This window comes from Silurus meridionalis, chromosome 12 (genome assembly GCF_014805685.1).
Source record: "Silurus meridionalis isolate SWU-2019-XX chromosome 12, ASM1480568v1, whole genome shotgun sequence".
Classification (NCBI taxonomy): domain Eukaryota; kingdom Metazoa; phylum Chordata; class Actinopteri; order Siluriformes; family Siluridae; genus Silurus; species Silurus meridionalis.
The window spans coordinates 21,982,863-22,000,324 of NC_060895.1; the positions used below are offsets into that span (position 1 = coordinate 21,982,863).

Sequence of the window (17,462 nt, forward strand, 5' to 3'; positions counted from 1 at the left end):
TTTCTAACTACATTAGACAACGTTTCAATCACTCGATCTCTAGTACATACAGAATAATCCAAAAATTAAATTGGATACACCAGATAACAAAACAGAGCTCTGATTAAATCAACTTAATTAAAGTGGTATATTTAGTCAGACAGAAGAAAGAAAGAAACAATCAGACAGACAGGACACAAGACTGAAAGATCTATAAAGCATGAGACAGAATTTGAAACAGATATAACAATAAAAAGGTCAAAATGACCTTATTTAAGAGGGTTAGAAGTTCCCTGAGAAATTCTCTTATTCCCTGAGGAGACTTTTGGGATGAATGCAAATGAACTGGTATCCTCACCTCACCTACATCAGTATCTGATTATACTACCACCCTTGTGTCTGAATGAACACAAATCTCCACAAAATCCAGTGGAACATCTTCCCAGAAGAGTGGAGGTTCCAGTAAATAAAGACTCGGGTGTTGATTACCTTTTGTCCATATAGAGCATACCCTAGTTTATATACACGATTAACACTAACACATACGTGGGGTTCGATCCATAATCAATCCTGTGATTGCAGATTGGTACCTTGTGTGCTGGAACCAAGTTGACCAGGACGGTGTCCAGGAGCTCCTGAGAAACGGAGTCTCCCTCACATACAATCGAGCTCATCAGGTCCACCATGTGCATGTGCACCTTCTGATTGTGTCCGTTACTGTTTGCAGAAAAATAAAACACATACACACACACACACACACGTCAGCAACACCAAAAACTCTTCCAGGACAGGTGGAGAACCTTCTTGTTATCTCTTACTAAGAAAAGAAGCAAACAAAGATGACTCACGATGCACTTATGTCTGTCTGCCACTTAAACCATTATATCTGGAAAATGCACATACTCTGCACCCAAGATGTATTTCTGCAGGTGTGTGAGGTGTGTGTGTGTGTGTGTGCAGGAGGCATCTGCAGCTTCTATTTTATTCATCAACACATGAGCTAGTGACTGCGCCACTGTTATTTCCCTCAGCGAGAACATTTCCAGCTGAGATGACTAACCGTTAACACACAGCACACCCATCTGGGACACACACGCTTGCACACACACACACGTCCAACTGTCAAACGTAGAAGAACACTGGTGGACAAGCAGCTGGCAGCTCGTTACAGCACAATAAATAAGCCAGAGCTTTCCATTTACATCAGTACGCTGTACGTTACAAAACAGCTGTTCTGAATTATGAGCGTTTTGTTGTGTGTGTGTGTGTGTGTGTGTAGGATTTCTGCACGCACTTCACGATGGAAGCCGAGACTCACTTGATCACTTGGAAGAGCGTTCTGTACAGCTGAGTAAAGATTTCATTGCTGTCCTCCAATTCAAAGCAGATGTTATAGGATTTCACCCAAGCGATATTCTGTCAGGAAGGGGAACCAGAAGGTGAACAGACAGTAGAAGTAGTACTAAAAATAAACGCAGAAATAAAAAGGGGAAATCATGACGACACGTACCTCCAGTAAGTAAAAATATCGATTGAACTGTGCGCTTTTAGTGTCCTCCAATCCTTTCAGCTGCCGGGTGATGAACATAAATATATCCTGGGAGAAATGGCGGAGGAGAAGAAAAAAAAAAAAATGAAGGGAACAGAAGCTTGGGGTTGACATTTTTAATTCTCCAGATGCAGAGACGATAAGGTTCAAGTGGACTGAACAATCATTGGATGTCTAACACTGGACATAAAAGCAGGAAAATAAATAAATAAATAAATAAATAAAACTATATACGTTATCAAAAAGCTGAGACTAGTTTTGTAACACGCCAACAGATGGCAGCACAAGGTTGCTCGCACACTCACAGGGAGCACCGACCGTAATAAGTCAGCGGGTCAAAAGACATCGTCCTGTGTACTTCGAGAACTGCGTGACTGGGGCTTTTCTGTCCTCCGAGCTCTCCCATGCAAGTTTCTCGCCCGGAATCAACACGATCTTACTTCTGCACCCACCTTACTCGCCAGATTTGGCTCCTGAGAACTTCGCCCTCTTCCCGAAAATGAATGTTTGGACAACATTGCGGGGATCCAGAAACCCGGAAATCACAAAAGACACGCTTCGAAAAAAAGACTTCCAAGACACATTCCAGAAGTGGCAGTAACTCGGGGAACGCTGTATTGCTGTAGAAGGGGACTATTCTGAAGGTGTATAGGCGTGTAAACGTGGATTGATAAAGTACTTTTTTGTAAACAGAGCTAGTCTCGAAACATTAATACCACCTCGTATATCAGTACCAATGTGTACCAAAGGTTTCACATTCAGACTCATCAGACCAATATATAGCTTTCCACTAATCTAATATCAATCCATTGTGTTTCTTGGCCCAAGCAAGTCTCTTCCAAAGTAATGGTGTCTTTGCCGCAATTCGACCATGAAAGCCTGACTCACACAACCTCCTCTAAACATTAGATGTTCATGAACTATGTCTGCCACTTGAACGCAGAGAAGCATCGATGTTAATTTGGCGGTTTCTGAAACTGGTAATTCTTCTGCAGCAGAGGTAGCTCTTGGTCTTCCTTTTACTTCCTTGGGACGGTCCTCATGAGAGCCTCATTGTTTTAGCGACTGCACGTGGGGATACATTTAAAGTTCTGGATTTTACTGAATTCCTTTCTTAAAGTAATGACAGACTCTGTTATATATCTCCACCTCCATGTGTGACTGTGGGTGTGAGGCAGTCTGCTAACTTCTAACATTTCTTCTGTTCTCTGTCTTACATAAGTGTGTTTCTTTTGGAACTAAAAATGTCAGGGTTCATCTGTCCACAGAACGTTTAATCATTCCCACCAATTTTGTGTTTCTGCCTTTTTCCTAACAAAAGGAACATTAACGGGTCTCAAAAACCATAGAAGAGCAGGTGTTTCCAGACTTTTGCCAGGCACTGTAGAAAGAATGAATCACATTCATTAAGTAGATGAGTGATGAGTGAACCTACATTGCTTCCAACAAGGTCAAAAAAACACTTGGAGAAGAAAAGAGTTTGGAGAAAGTCACTCTCGCTCAGCAGACCGCCTTCTCCCCGGGAGTGACATGAAGGGGTTGAGGTTGCCAAAATCCATGATGAACCATGGCTGTATGAGGTTTGAGAAGAGCTCATCAAAGGTGTAATCTGGCTACAGGATCGAAGCGATTTTTTACAAGCGAGGTGGAAGCACTGCTGCGTATCCTCTACGTTTCTTATACGATATGCACTCGTTTATCATCCGTCGAATGAAACCAGAGAAGTCGAGCCTTGGTGATCTTACGGAGTGTTTATGTATAATTGAGGTCTCATCTTCATCAATTTTAATAAGATTAAGCAAAGAATGAGCTTCCTGTTTACTACTTAGAGTTGATGGAGACATAGCTAGCGTTCAAACTGGATGTCTGATCTCAGTACATTAGTTACAAATAGCGCCGTATAAACACCCCTGTCTGTGAAACTCCGCCCCCTTCCTTCTCTAAGACAATCAGACCAAAAATCCTTCCCTACACCATTATACCACCTCCATCAGCCTGGAATGTTTAGGCAGGTTAGGTCCATGGATCCATTCTGTAGATGCCAAAGAGTGAACTGGCACCAACAATCACACAAGTTGATGCCTTTTCACACACTGACTTCGCCGCGCCATGTGACTGTGCGTGCGGTCAGTGCTCCAATTCACCCCGAAGGTGTTCAATAGGGTTCAAGAGCTCTACAGCAGGAGATCTTCAACTCCAAACCATGTGAACCATACGTTCATGGAGCTGGCTTTGTGCCCAGGGGCATTGTGGAAGAGGATTTGGTTCTCCTAGTTCAGGTAACAGGAGAATTTCATGCTAGCACATCCAAAGATGCCCTTTACAATTGCGTGCCTTCATGATTGTAGTAAAAGTTTGGGGAAGAACCACACAGAATGTAGGTACACAGTGTAGGTACTTCCAGACATGATACTTGAACATGTCCTGCTGTCTGCAGAAGAGCGGCCATGTTGAAATGACGTTATATGCTGACCTCGCAGTTTTTCCCGAACTTCTAAAATTCTCACGCTGCGAGCTTTAGCTTTGACTTCCAGATGTTTTCAGAGATCAAGATCAGAATAACATATTACAGTAACGAGAACCGCGGCGCTTTCATGTCTCGGAGCTCTTACCTTCAGCTTATCCGGCGACGTGTAAGGAGCCTCTGGAGCATAGATGCGGAAGATGTCGGCGAGGCAGCAGGCCACCAGGAGCCGGACATCTTTATCTGGGTGCTTCAAGAAGAAGTCTGAGGCCAAGTGCAGAGCGAGGTTCAGATACAGCTCTTTCTCCTCCTCTGAATCTTGGTCCATGTCCATGAAGGTCTTAACAACCATCTATGGGAAAGAAAAAAATAATAAATCAAACCCAACCGTTTACAGCATCAGGTGCTGTAGAGAACAATTAGATATCCAAACCAGGATGAGGCTCTGAGGTTACCTTGAGCCTCCGGACCATCTCCTCTTTGGAGATTTTATCGGAGATCTCCTTCACCCCCGGCGGGTAGGTGATCTTGCCATCTGTGGCTCGATTCTTGGAGTGAGCCATGCTCTCCGACTACTGCAACCTGGAAGGAAGAAAGAGACACACATTCGCTTAGAGTTAAACCTGATACCAAACCTGGAACTTTCAAATGTGGTCTAACGGTACATGTATTCATACCAAACATCTTCGAGGTCCCTCACGAACGTATTAAGTGGTGGACCACAAGTTTGTTTAGTCTCCACCTCGCAACATTGTGACTTTTTTTTTATTATTATTATTATTAAACTTGAAAACATACACAACAATGCCAATGGTATAAAAAAGGAACTAAAGTTAGCGCAGTGTCACTATGGCTGCTCACGCCGTATACAGGAAATACGATTTGCGGTGCACTGTGGGAAATCGCTGCAGTTTTTACGCCAGTATAGCAACATAAAGTCTTCTGCGCTAAATGTCCAACTTTAAGAATTTCTTATAAAAGCTGAAAATTCTGAAAATTCCGCATATCGAGAGAGTGAATGAATGAAGGGTGGAAGGAATGAAGGCATTTGTGAAAGTCTGCTAAAATGAGTAGAACAGTTCAGTAGAACATATCTTTAAAAAAATGTAATATTGAATGTAAAACACAAAACATCTGTATTACACAGATGTGGTTTACCATGTATAAACTATTTAATTTAATTTATTAAATTAATTTGTGCCAATTTTATCACTCAATTTAATATAATAAAAGTGTATTGCATTCATTTAAATTATTCTATTTAATTTGCAAATATTTTAATTGTATTAAATATAATAATTTTATACGAATGAATACAAATAATTAGATATTATTTAACCACACAGGCATTTTTTGTATTGTTTTAAAAATATGAATTGTTTTAAAAAATATTCTAAAATGTTGATGTCCACAAATGTAAATAATAATAATAATAATAATAATAATAATAATGATAATAAACTGTGTTAATAAACAACGACAAGCAATTTAACGTTTTGCGTTTTATCATCAGAAATGCAACCTCAGAAAGCTGATAGATCAAATGAGCTGTTCCAGGATTCGGTTTGACCTTGAAATCACCTTCACGCGCTGCATATGTTTATCAAAAGATTTGTAAAAAATGAATATTAAGCTTCCCATCCAAACATTTTCAACATGAAGCACTTGAACAAAAGAATCTTCTAAATGTGTGTTTACATCATAATGAGGTGTTAAGACTCAAGTCCAAGGCGCAAGTACCGCTCTGGTGGTCTGCTCAATCGCTTCCTGCCTATCTGCAGCCAAGATCTCACAGGAAAAACCAAACCTTTTGAGGAAATCAAATAATTCAGTAACCAGCTCATTTCTTGCCCAGCAGTTGTTAAAGTGGACGCAAAGGCACACACCATTACGAGAAGAAAAGCAACTTCTTTCGGGAATTTAGGCTCAGGAACTTCTACACATTAGTCCATCATGCTCGTTTCTACCAGCTGATAAGTGTCTAAAATCGGTCTAAATCTGCTTTAGTGAGCACTTCTCCTTTGCTGGCGTATCAAGATGCTGATTAGACGGTATGATTATCGCACAGGTGTGTTTTAGGTTGGACACAATAAAAGGCCGCTCTAAAATGTGCAGTTTTATCACACAGCATGATTCTACTGACGTTGCAAGTTTTGAGGGAGCGTGCGATCGGCATGCTGACTGCAGGAACGTCCACCAGAGCTGTTGCACGTGAATTTAATGTTCATTCCTCTACCATAAGCCGTTTCCAAAGGCTTCTCAGAGAATTTGGCAGTATATCCAACCGTCCTCACAACCGCAGACCATGTGTAACCTCACCAGGCCAGGACCTCCACATCCAACATCTTCACCTCCAAGATTGTCTGAGACCAGACACCCGGACAGCTGCTGCAACAATCGCTTTGCATAACCAAAGAATTTCTGCTGAGACTGTCAGAAAGTGTCTCAGAGAAGCTCATTTGATGCTTGTCGTCCTCATCGGGGTCTCCACCTGACTGCAGTTCGTCATCGAAACCGACTTGAGTGGGTAAATGCTCACATTCGATGGCGTCTGGCACTTTGGAGTCGTTGTCTCTCTTCACGGATGAATCCCGGTTTTCACTGTACAGGGCAAAATGCGTGAGGCAAATGGTGGTCACACCAGATACTGACTGGTTTTTGGACCCCCAATACAGTAAACCTGCATGTTTTAGAGTGGCCAGTTTAAAGCACACCTGTGCAATAATCACGCTGTCTAATCAGCATATTCATCTGCTACACCTGTGCGGTGGATGATTCTCTCAGCAAAAAAGAAGTGCTCACTAACACAGATTTAGACAGATTTGTGAACAATATTTGAGAGAAATACGTCTTTTGTGTACGTAGAAAAAGTCTTTGATCTTTGAGTTCTCATCTCATGAAAAATGCAAAACAAGTGTTGCGCTTTATAATTTTGTTCAGTGTAGATCTTTATATCGAGTTCATTTTCGTTTCATCTGTTAAACGTTGGTTAATGCGCTATGAACTGACATGAATGAGGATCTGCTGAATGAATGAGGGATGCAAAGGTTCGGAAAAGATTTCTGGCAAATTGCCAAAAACTTTGGGAGCTTATCAGGAATTGATGGCAATTAATAGAAATCAATTCAAAACATTTTAGAAATTTTAATAAACTGTTTAATATACAATCAAACATTTTGTTTGGCAATAAGCTGACATGCATGCAAAATAATACTGATTGAAAATTTTATTAAATTTATTTAATTAATTTAAAAAGAATTTCCAAACAAATGTATGTAGTATTTAAGTAATATACATAAATACTCAAACTAGGGATGTCAATTTCGACAAATTCTCATGATCGATCGTCGTTTAAATTAACGATCAATTAATCGATTAATCGTTAACCTTCATACTGCAAGATGCGTCTACAGTAGTTATCGCATGAATTGTTGTGCAATGACACTAAAAACGCAAGCGTCCTCCCACAAAGGAAAGGGTTTTTACTGTAAATTAAAGGCTAGTAGGATTATAAAATGAATCGATTGATCATTTCATATAATTATTTAATTCAAATACAATGACTAATATAACGCAGTCTCAGATGCACTCTGGCATATGAGCTGAGCGAAGCGGAGTGGTAATATTTCCTTAAGAGCGCAGAGAGAAAATCAAATACACTTTTTCAGTTTTTGCATTTTAGGAATGTTTGCTAAGGATAGATTAATATATTTAATACATTTTAATTAATACAATTAATACAATTAAGAAGAATTTAAAAAATTAGTTTGGAAACATAATTGCTATTTATCAGCATGCATAATTTTAGACAATTATAAAAGAATTTTGGTACAAACAGTAAACAATTAGGCCTACTAGAAAAACTTTATGTCGGAGCTGGAACTGGTTTACGGCGAGCGTCAGCGGAATATTAACGGAGCGCTTGCTCGGGCGGTTAGCGACTGAGTGGAGCGCACTTCCATAGAGCGGAAATCGTAGCGAGCGTGCGTCCATGTCAGCAAGTTTTTGTTACGGTGACGCTTATAGGCAACATGTCATTTGCAATCATTTTGCACAGTCGTTTAGTTATTTCTTCTGCCTTCTGAGTTCCTACCTTTTTCCCGGCTAAAATGGAGGTTATTGTTGGCTGTGTCGAATCAAATCCTGTCCCGGAAACCGCTGGATGCACTTTTTTCAAATGATATATCATGGTGCTCGTTGATGTATTATATTTTAAAACACAGGCACAATGTTTGCAATTAACATTATCACCATTTGAAATAAAATGAACCCAAAAAAAACTCCTGCATGCTCGCTTCATTTTCCTTCACAACTGCTGTACTTTACATGTTTTGGCATAAGCCGCGTGCGTCGTCCTCTTTTGGCGGTTGGCAAACCAGCTAGCTGCCTACGTCTCAAACTATGTACGTTAATGGTGATCATGCTTAATCGACCGTCGATAAGGTTTATCGATTAAAATATTTATTGACAATTAATCGATCGTCGATTAATCATTGACATCCCTAACTCAAACATTTCTTCACATTTCGTGTGTAGGATTCAAGAAATGATGTATGTGCATGTAGGGGGCGTGGCCTCAGTGGCCCTGCAGTAAGTGTGCTGTGTGTATATGACTGATGAATGTGCAGGGGAGAAGTTCTACTGGAACTGCATTAAATCTGGTGGTTTTAACCGAGATGATCCTGCAAGTTATTTTTTTTAAAACTACATTCAAGTTCCCCGTTATAGGCAAACTTGCAATTTTGTAAATTCTTAGTTTCTTCCCATTAATTCCCAGTTTATTGCCATAAAAAATTCCCAGATTTGAAAATTCCTGGAATTTTGCAACCCTGGGTACAACGCAAATGCATCTCGTGTGTCAAAACAAACAGCATGTGGTGTCAGTGATTCGCCTCTAGAGGCCGCTTTTCTTTTTTTTTAACCGATAGTCGATCCAGCAGTCAGCGGTCAGCGATGATTAATCGGCAAAAACCGATGAATCGGTCGACCTCTACACGAAGCCCTTTGTCATGGACAGTTTTGCATTTATCATCAGCTAACATTTGATGGACCCGAACAATGATAGAACTGTAATGAATGGACATTCAGACATTGGTGCCCCCTAATGGTCTCTTTCTAAACCATCTCAGAAGCGTTTCCTTGGCTTTACCACTGACTCGTTTATAAAGACTAATTCATATATATTAATACCCGTAAAGCTGCTTATACGTATAAATATACTGGAAAAAAATCCCTAAAAGTTTGACTTGGGCACCTGATGGACAGATGTTTAATACCTCAAAAAACAAAGAATGCATGTAAGCAATGCTTTACTTTGTTGTTCCAGTAAAGCAAAAACAAAAAACAAAGCAAAAGCACAATGTAAATAAAATATTTAAGCATTTAAAGCATCAGTGTTTGTTTGAAAGGCAGCAACACATGGTGCACTGCCTGAAATAATAATCTGAAGGAATCCAGACTCTCGTTAAGCACTGGATCAGGGGCATCCGAAGAAATAAAGATGTGACTATTAACAGCTAGAAAAGCAAAAAAGATCACGACTGTTATATAAACCGTTTTCATTCGGAACTAATCATCAGTGTTAGGAGACCAATTCATCGAATGACAAATGAGGACAGGTTTATAGGAGCTTTATGAAGCTGGAGTAGATACAACTAGTCCATAAAATGCAGGGTAGTTACAGAGACCCTGCTGCCTACAAAGGATGTTTCTCAGGAAAGGATATATTCGCTCCTGGTGCCAATTAAATTCGTAATGAGAAACACAAAAGAGCCAAAAGACACAATAACCACACGGAAAACACAATATCTGCTCCTTTGTCCAACCACAGTGGGGCTCCTGCTAAGATTTTGATGTTTTAGCATTCTAACAGCAGAGGAATGACATTAGAGGGTTCTGGCAGAGGAATATGATGATGACATGATGGGCTTTAGACATCAGATGAGCTCGTTCTTGGGTCTGTGTACACGAGCAGGTCTTGTTTCAAAATATCAGACATGACAGATTTGGAGAAAATGTACTTCTGGATTCAAACAAGTGTGTAAATTATGCTCACTGAGAACACGATTAGGAACCAAAGTTGCAAACGGGTGGAAAATGTCTGGTAAATCTCCAGAAACTTCCCATGGGAAATTCATCTGGGGAATATTAGAAAGATTTCAAGTTGGAAACTCAACAGGAATTTATTAGAAATTCGGGAAAATGTATACTGCATTATTTACATACAAATATACGTTTAGTTTGGTCATCCATGCAAACCAATACAGAAAGATATTTAATATATATTTCACAATATGACTGTTTTGTTCATCAAATAATGCTGTATTCCATTTCATTAGTGATGAGGATGGACAGAATTAGAAACAAGTGTGAGGGTGAAGGTGAGGGAGGTGAGATTGAGATGGTTTGGACATGTGCAGAGGAGGGACATGGGGTATATCAGTAGGAGAATGCTGAGGATGGAGCCACCAGGAAGGAGAAAAAGAGGAGGACCAAGGAGGAGGTTTTTTGGATGTGGTTAGGGAAGACATGCAAGTAGTTGGGTTGAAAGAGGCAGATGTAGAGGACATGGGGGTGTGGAGACAGATGATTTGCTGTGGCGCCCCCTAAAGGTAGAAGCCAAAAGAAGATGACGACTGCAACCGGCTTGAAGTCTTGAGAATTCCCTATTAGGAAACACTATACGAATTCTAAGTAGAGCCTCATTTTGCTTCCAAAACAGCCTCAATCCTAACTAATGTTGGGAACATTGATTTGAGACTCTGGTCTACTACATCCCAAAAGCTTTCCGCTGAAAGGTCACTAAAGAACCATTCTGAGATGACGTTCTGCTTCCTGTCATGGTGCATTATCTTAGCGAATACATCCATTTTAACAGATATGAACAGATACACATGGTCAGAAACGAGACTTGGATACGTTTATGTGATGATTGGTTGGTATTAATTGACTCCAAGTATGCCAAAGATTCCTTCCCCACACCACTACACCACCTCCACCAGCCTGGAGTGTTGAAACAGAATGGGTCCATGGATCCATGCAGAATTCTGACTATCATCTGGGTTTTTCATTAAAATTACAGGTTCATCAGACGAGGCTATGTTTAGCTTTCTTTCAACTGTCCAGCTTTGGTGAGCCTGTTCCTGATTGATGAAAGTGGAACCCAACATGATCACCACCTGCACTTCAGTAGTCAATCCACCTCAAGGTTTGCCATGCACTGCATTCTGAGATGCTTTTCTGTTCACCATGATTGTCCTTTTAAGCCTTTCTGTCAGCTCTAAGCATTCTGACCTCACGTACTTCTTTCCATTGCGCCATTTTAAGCAAACTCCGAAGAACCCTTTTTTTTTTTTAAATCCGAAAATCCCAAGAGATTCAAACCAGCCAAGGAAAAAAGAAGGTTATTTTAAGATGAGGCAAGAAAAAGTCTGGAAAAAGTAAGTGTTATTAAAATGAAACATTTGGAGAAACATTTTGCAACTAATTAGGTTAATTGACAACAGGTAAGTAAGATGATTGGGTAGTGCATCTTAAGACAGGCAAAGTCTCTCAGAAGTAAAGATGGGAGGAGCTTCACCAATCTGAGAAAAACTGTGACTACAAAAATTGGGGAACAACTTCAGAATAATGTTCAACATAAAACATTTAAATAGCTCATCATTTCCACTAGAGTTCGATTGTTCGATCGGCTGTCCGATTAACCTTAACACATCTGATACACCAAACATAACTCTCTTATTCCACTCTCTTATTCCAGCAGGTGGCAGGAGTCTATTCTGCACCCAAACAAGGGAACTGGAAGAGCTAAAACTGTAAATATATAAAGCGAGCAGCGTTTTCACCTGCCGCAATCATGTGAAAAACGTGTGATTTTCTCGTGGGCTTATTCAAGTCTAAGGCAATTACCCAATTGAGTTCTCTTTCAATGAGATCCGCTGCCGATTCAGCTGACCATCAGCTGGGTGTGTGCTGGGCTTTAAATTATTATTATTTCGTTCGTCAACCTGTCCATTACCACTGCAAACAGGAAAGTGCTCAGAGCTGATCCTTGATGCAGTCCAACCTCCACTTTGAACCAGTCTGTCGTTCCTACTGCACACTTAACTGCTGTCACACTGTTCATGTCCTGCACCACCTTCACATACTTCTCAGACACACCTGACTTCCTCATACCATACCACAACTCCTCTCTCTCCACCCTTTCATACGCTTTCTCTAAATCGACAAATACACAATGCAACTCCTTCTGACCTTCTCTATACTTCTCCATCAACATTCTCAAAGCAATTAATGCATCTGTGGTGCTCTTCCTCTTCATAAAACCCATACTGCTGCTCACAGATGGTCACCTCTTCTCTCAGCCTGGCTTCCACTACTCTTTTCTATAACTTCATGGTGTGACTGAACTTTATTTCCCTGTAGTTACTGCAGGTCTGCACATCTCCCTTATTCTTAAAGATCGGTACCAGCACACTCCTCCATTCCTCATGAATCTCCACACTTCTACTGGTATGTCATCTGGTCCAACCAACTTTCCACTCTTCATCCTCTTAATCGCTGCCTTCACTTCCTCCTTACTAATCCTATCCACTTCCTTCTTCACCATCTCCACACCATCCAACCTTCTCTCACTCTCATTTTCCTCTTTTATCAGCTGCTTAAAATACTCCCTCCACCTTCTCAACACACTCTCCTCACTAGTCAACACATTTCCCTCTCCATCCTTTATTGCTCTAACTTGCAGCACATCCTTCCCAGCTCGGTCCCTCTGAATGGCCAATCGCTACAAATCCTTTTCTCTTCCCTTAGTGTCCAACCTCTCATACAGCTCCTCATATGCCTTTTCCTTGGCTTTCACCACATCCCTCTTTACCTGCTGCTTCATCTCCTTGTACTCCTGCCTACTTTTCACATCACTCTGTCTATCCCACTTCTGTTTCTCCAACCTCTTTCTCCTTATGCTTATCTGCACTTCCTCATTCCACCACCACGTCTCTTTGTCTTCCTTTCTATTTCCAGATGTCACACCAAGTATCTTTCTAGCTGCCTCCCTCATCACTCCTGCAGTAGTTGTCCAATCATCCAGCACCTCTTCACCACCACCAAGCCTCTGTCTAACCTCTTCCCTGAACCTCACACTACACTCTTCCTCCTTCAGTTTCTTTTTTCAGTTCTCACTCTCCTCCTCTTCATCTCCAAAACCATCCTACAGACCACCATCTAATGCTGTCTAGCTACATTGTCCCCTGCCAACACCTTACAGTCTCCAATCTTCTTCAGGTTGCATCTCCTACATAGCCCACCTGTGTGCACCTTCCTCCACTCTTATACCCTATGTTCCTCCTTCTTCTTAAAATAAGTGTTCACCACTTCCATTTCCATCCTTTTAGCAAAATCTACCACCATCTGCCCTTCCACATTCCTCTCCTTAAAACCATACCTACCCATCACCTCCTCATCACCCCTGTTCCCTTCACCTACATGCCCATTAAAGTCTGCCCCAATCACCAATCTTTCATTCCTAGGTACACCATCTACCACTTCAACTAATTCACTCCATAATTTTTTCTTCTCCTCCATCTCACAAACCACTTGTGTTAGGGAACCACTGCAGTACATAATATGATGAAAGGTTTTCAGAGAAAACTTCACACGGGAGAAGGTCAACTTTGGATTCCAGTGATTTTCGGACCCTCACTTCTCACTGCATTTAAAACAGTCATGATCATGCACTAGAGATCATTTCATAGGCTCGGTAAAAAACACCTCCGGAAATTTTTTCACATGAACACAGTTTGCCATGTCATCCACAAATGAGGGTAAATCATGGACACCACGTCCTCCGGACTAAAGAGGAGAGGGACTGTCTGGCTTGTTATCAGCACTCAGTTCATAGAATTCCTTTCTGCTGAAATTCTAGCATTGCAGACACACAAGCTGGGCACAAAGTATGTACTAAAAAAAAAAAAAAACGAATGCAAGGTCACCATTAGCCACCAGAACTGCCTGCCATTGATTTTATACACATCGAAGCAAAAAGGCTCAGGCGGTATTGATTGTCTTATGCTTCACTCAAAATCAGTCACAACTGTTAAACTGGGTTGAGGTGTACAGAGGGTGCAATACATTTCAAAGAAAAAAGGAAAGAAAGCTTCATGCTTTTCACATGTACTTTACAGCACCATCAAATTCTTTCTTCGTATGTCCCAGTGTTGTGAAAAAGCTAGGGTCAGAGCACTGGGTCAGCCATGATACAGTGCCCCTGGAGCACAGAGGGAGAAGGGCCTTGCTGAGGGGCCCAAGAGTGCCAGCTTAGCCATACTGGGGCTTGAATCCATGATCTTCCAATCAGTAACACTGAACCTTAACCTTTGAGCTACCACAAAACTGGGCTGCACTTTGAGAACGTCTCCACTGCTTCTATTTAGATTGTATTAGTTTATCAGAGAGACACTGCAAATAAAATCGTGATAAAAGTGTCCTCTGTGATAAAACTCTCACCAATTTCCAGAGGAGACACGAGTTCCCAGTGATTTGTATCTTCTACAAAGCTGGAGGTTTGCATCGCATGGTCATGTTCCAATGTGCATTTTTCCCTGGAATGAATAAAGTGATCCAGCTGTCCATCTCCCTGTCTACCATCCACACGTCATTACACAATAAAAACACAGAGGAGGCCATTTTTTGTCTTTTCATTAAGTATCTAATATCTCAGGGTCACTAAAAATACGGTGCAAGCAGCAGTAAACATCTTATTTTCCTCAGCGTGAGGAGAAACATGCATACGTGATCATGGATCTGGACCCAGGGCAGAAATAAAATTCAAGCAGTACCTGAACCCCAGAAGCTCATTTACATGTATTTATCCACAAAAGTATTGGGGCACCTGACATTTCCATCAATATGTAGATCTTCCCAAGCTGTTTCCACAATGGCTGGAGATACACAAGTGTATATGAGGACGTTGTTAGACTTATGCAGTGGTATGAAATTCTCTTCACTTGAACTAGGAAGACGAACGACAATACCCCTGTGCACAAAGGCAGCTCCATGAAGATATGCATTACATAAAAGATCTTGGAAGTGGAAGATCTTCCCAGAAGAGTGGAGCTTATTCTGACAGCTAATGTGGAATAAATGCGGAATGAGAAGTTCAAAAGCACGCATTAATCTTATGGTCAGGTGTCCACAATCTTTTGTCGATAAAGTGTATCTAAGCGGTACATATCACAATTACACATTATGCAGGTCTCATATCACATTATAACACTTCAATAGACCAGGCCAAATGTTTGAGTACAAACAAACACACACACACACACACACACACACACACACACACACACACGCAGGGTGAAAGTAACACCATCATTTAATCAACTACACATTATTCATGCCTGATGTTGCATTATAACGCTTCAACAGACCAAGCACATGATTTAATAACCCCTATTCCAACACCCACACATACAGTGTGATAGCAACACCATCAATTATACATTATACATGTCTTATTATACATTATGACACCCATAACCATAATTAATTTGATACACACACACACACACACACACACACACACACACACACACACACACACACACACACACACACACACACACACACACACACTCCCACCCACCCACCCAACCCCAAACCGGCAGAGTGATAGTAACACGATCAAGTCCACATTGTACATGTCTCAAGTCGCATTATAACGCTTTAACAGCCTAAACACTTGACTTAACCCCTATTCAACCCCAAATGTTTGTACCCACATACACAGTGATAGTAGCAACATGGATGAATTACTTACAAATTCTGCCTGTCTTATGTCGCATTATAACCCTCCAACAGTTCAAGCATTTGCTTTGATAACACCTATTCAAACACCCACCCACCTACACACCACACACACCAAACCTACACATAGTGATCGCAACACCAAATCCACATTATGCATGTCTTATGTCGCATTATAACCAACAGCCCAAGTACTTGGTTTGATAACCCTTATCAACCTCAACTGTTTGTATACTCACACACGTCCACACAAACATACACACAGACAGTAATTTATCAATACATTCCAGATTATGCATGTCTTACGTCACATTATAACCTTGCAACAAGCACTTGACTTGATAGCCCCTATTCATATACACACCCACCTTCACACCTCAAAGCTACAAAGTGTGATAGTAGCACCATCAATTACACATTATACATGCCTTATGTCACATTACAACCCTTCTCCAGTTCAAGCACTTGCTTTGTCAACCCCAATTAATACACCCACCCAAGAACACACCCTACACAAAGAGGGATAGGACCACTATCAATTCCACATTATGCATGTGTTATGTCGCATTATAATGCTCAGACAGTCCATGCACTTGACTTGATATTCCATAGTAATAAAACCATCCACACACACACCCACACCCCTTATCTATGTAGTCACACCATTAATTTCACCTTATGCCTGTCTTATGTCGCATTATAACCATCCAATAGTCCAAACACTTGCTTTGATAACTCTTATTCAAACACCCACCCACCAAACCTACACATAGTGATCGCAACACCAAATCCACATTATGCATGTCTTATGTCGCATTATAACCAACAGCCCAAGTACTTGGTTTGATAACCCTTATCAACCTCAACTGTTTGTATACTCACACACGTCCACACAAACATACACACAGACAGTAATTTATCAATACATTCCAGATTATGCATATCTTATGTCACTTTATAACCTTGCAACAAGCACTTGACTTGATAGCCCCTATTTATATACACATCCACGTTCACACCTCAAAGCTACAAAGTGTGATAGTAGCACCATCAATTACACATTATACATGTCTTATGTCGCAGTACAACCCTTCTCCAGCTCAAGCACATGCTTTGTCAACCTCAATTCATACACCCACCCAAGAACACACCCTACACAAAGAGAGATAGGACCACTATCAATTCCACATTATGCATGTGTTATGTCGCATTATAATGATCAGACAGTCCATGCACTTGACTTGATATCCCATAGTAATAAAACCATCCACACACACACCCACACCCCTTATCTATATAGTCACACCATTAATTTCACCTTATGCCTGTCTTATGTCGCATTATAACCATCCAATAGTCCAAACACTTGCTTTGATAACTCTTATTCAAACACCCACCCACCTACACACACCAAACCTACACATAGTGATCACAACACCAAATCCACATTATGCATGTCTTATGTCGCATTATAACCAACAGCCCAAGTACTTGGTTTGATAACCCTTATCAACCTCAACTGTTTGTATACTCACACACGTCCACACAAACATACACACAGACAGTAATTTATCAATACATTCCAGATTATGCATGTCTTACGTCACTTTATAACCTTGCAACAAGCACTTGACTTGATAGCCCCTATTCATATACACACCCACC

General features: G+C 40.8%; 1 protein-coding gene across 3 annotated transcripts in view; it reads right to left on the reverse strand.

Moving 5' to 3' along the window:
- Positions 1-17,462, reverse strand: part of pds5b (PDS5 cohesin associated factor B) — a 45,170-nt gene that overhangs the window by 26,729 nt on the left and 979 nt on the right. Inside the window, exons 1-6 of one of the 3 annotated variants that reach the window (XM_046862485.1) lie at positions 4,670-4,689; positions 4,448-4,574; positions 4,141-4,344; positions 1,490-1,576; positions 1,298-1,395; positions 570-696 (exon numbers count right to left, since the gene is read on the reverse strand). In XM_046862485.1, coding sequence (XP_046718441.1) covers positions 570-696; positions 1,298-1,395; positions 1,490-1,576; positions 4,141-4,344; positions 4,448-4,555 — 624 coding nt within the window. In that variant the 5' untranslated portion in view covers positions 4,556-4,574; positions 4,670-4,689. Of the gene's footprint in view, positions 1-569; positions 697-827; positions 908-1,297; positions 1,396-1,489; positions 1,577-4,140; positions 4,345-4,447; positions 4,575-4,669; positions 4,690-17,462 lie in introns of those variants that run through there. The other 2 variants (XM_046862484.1, XM_046862486.1) reach the window with 2 other exon arrangements.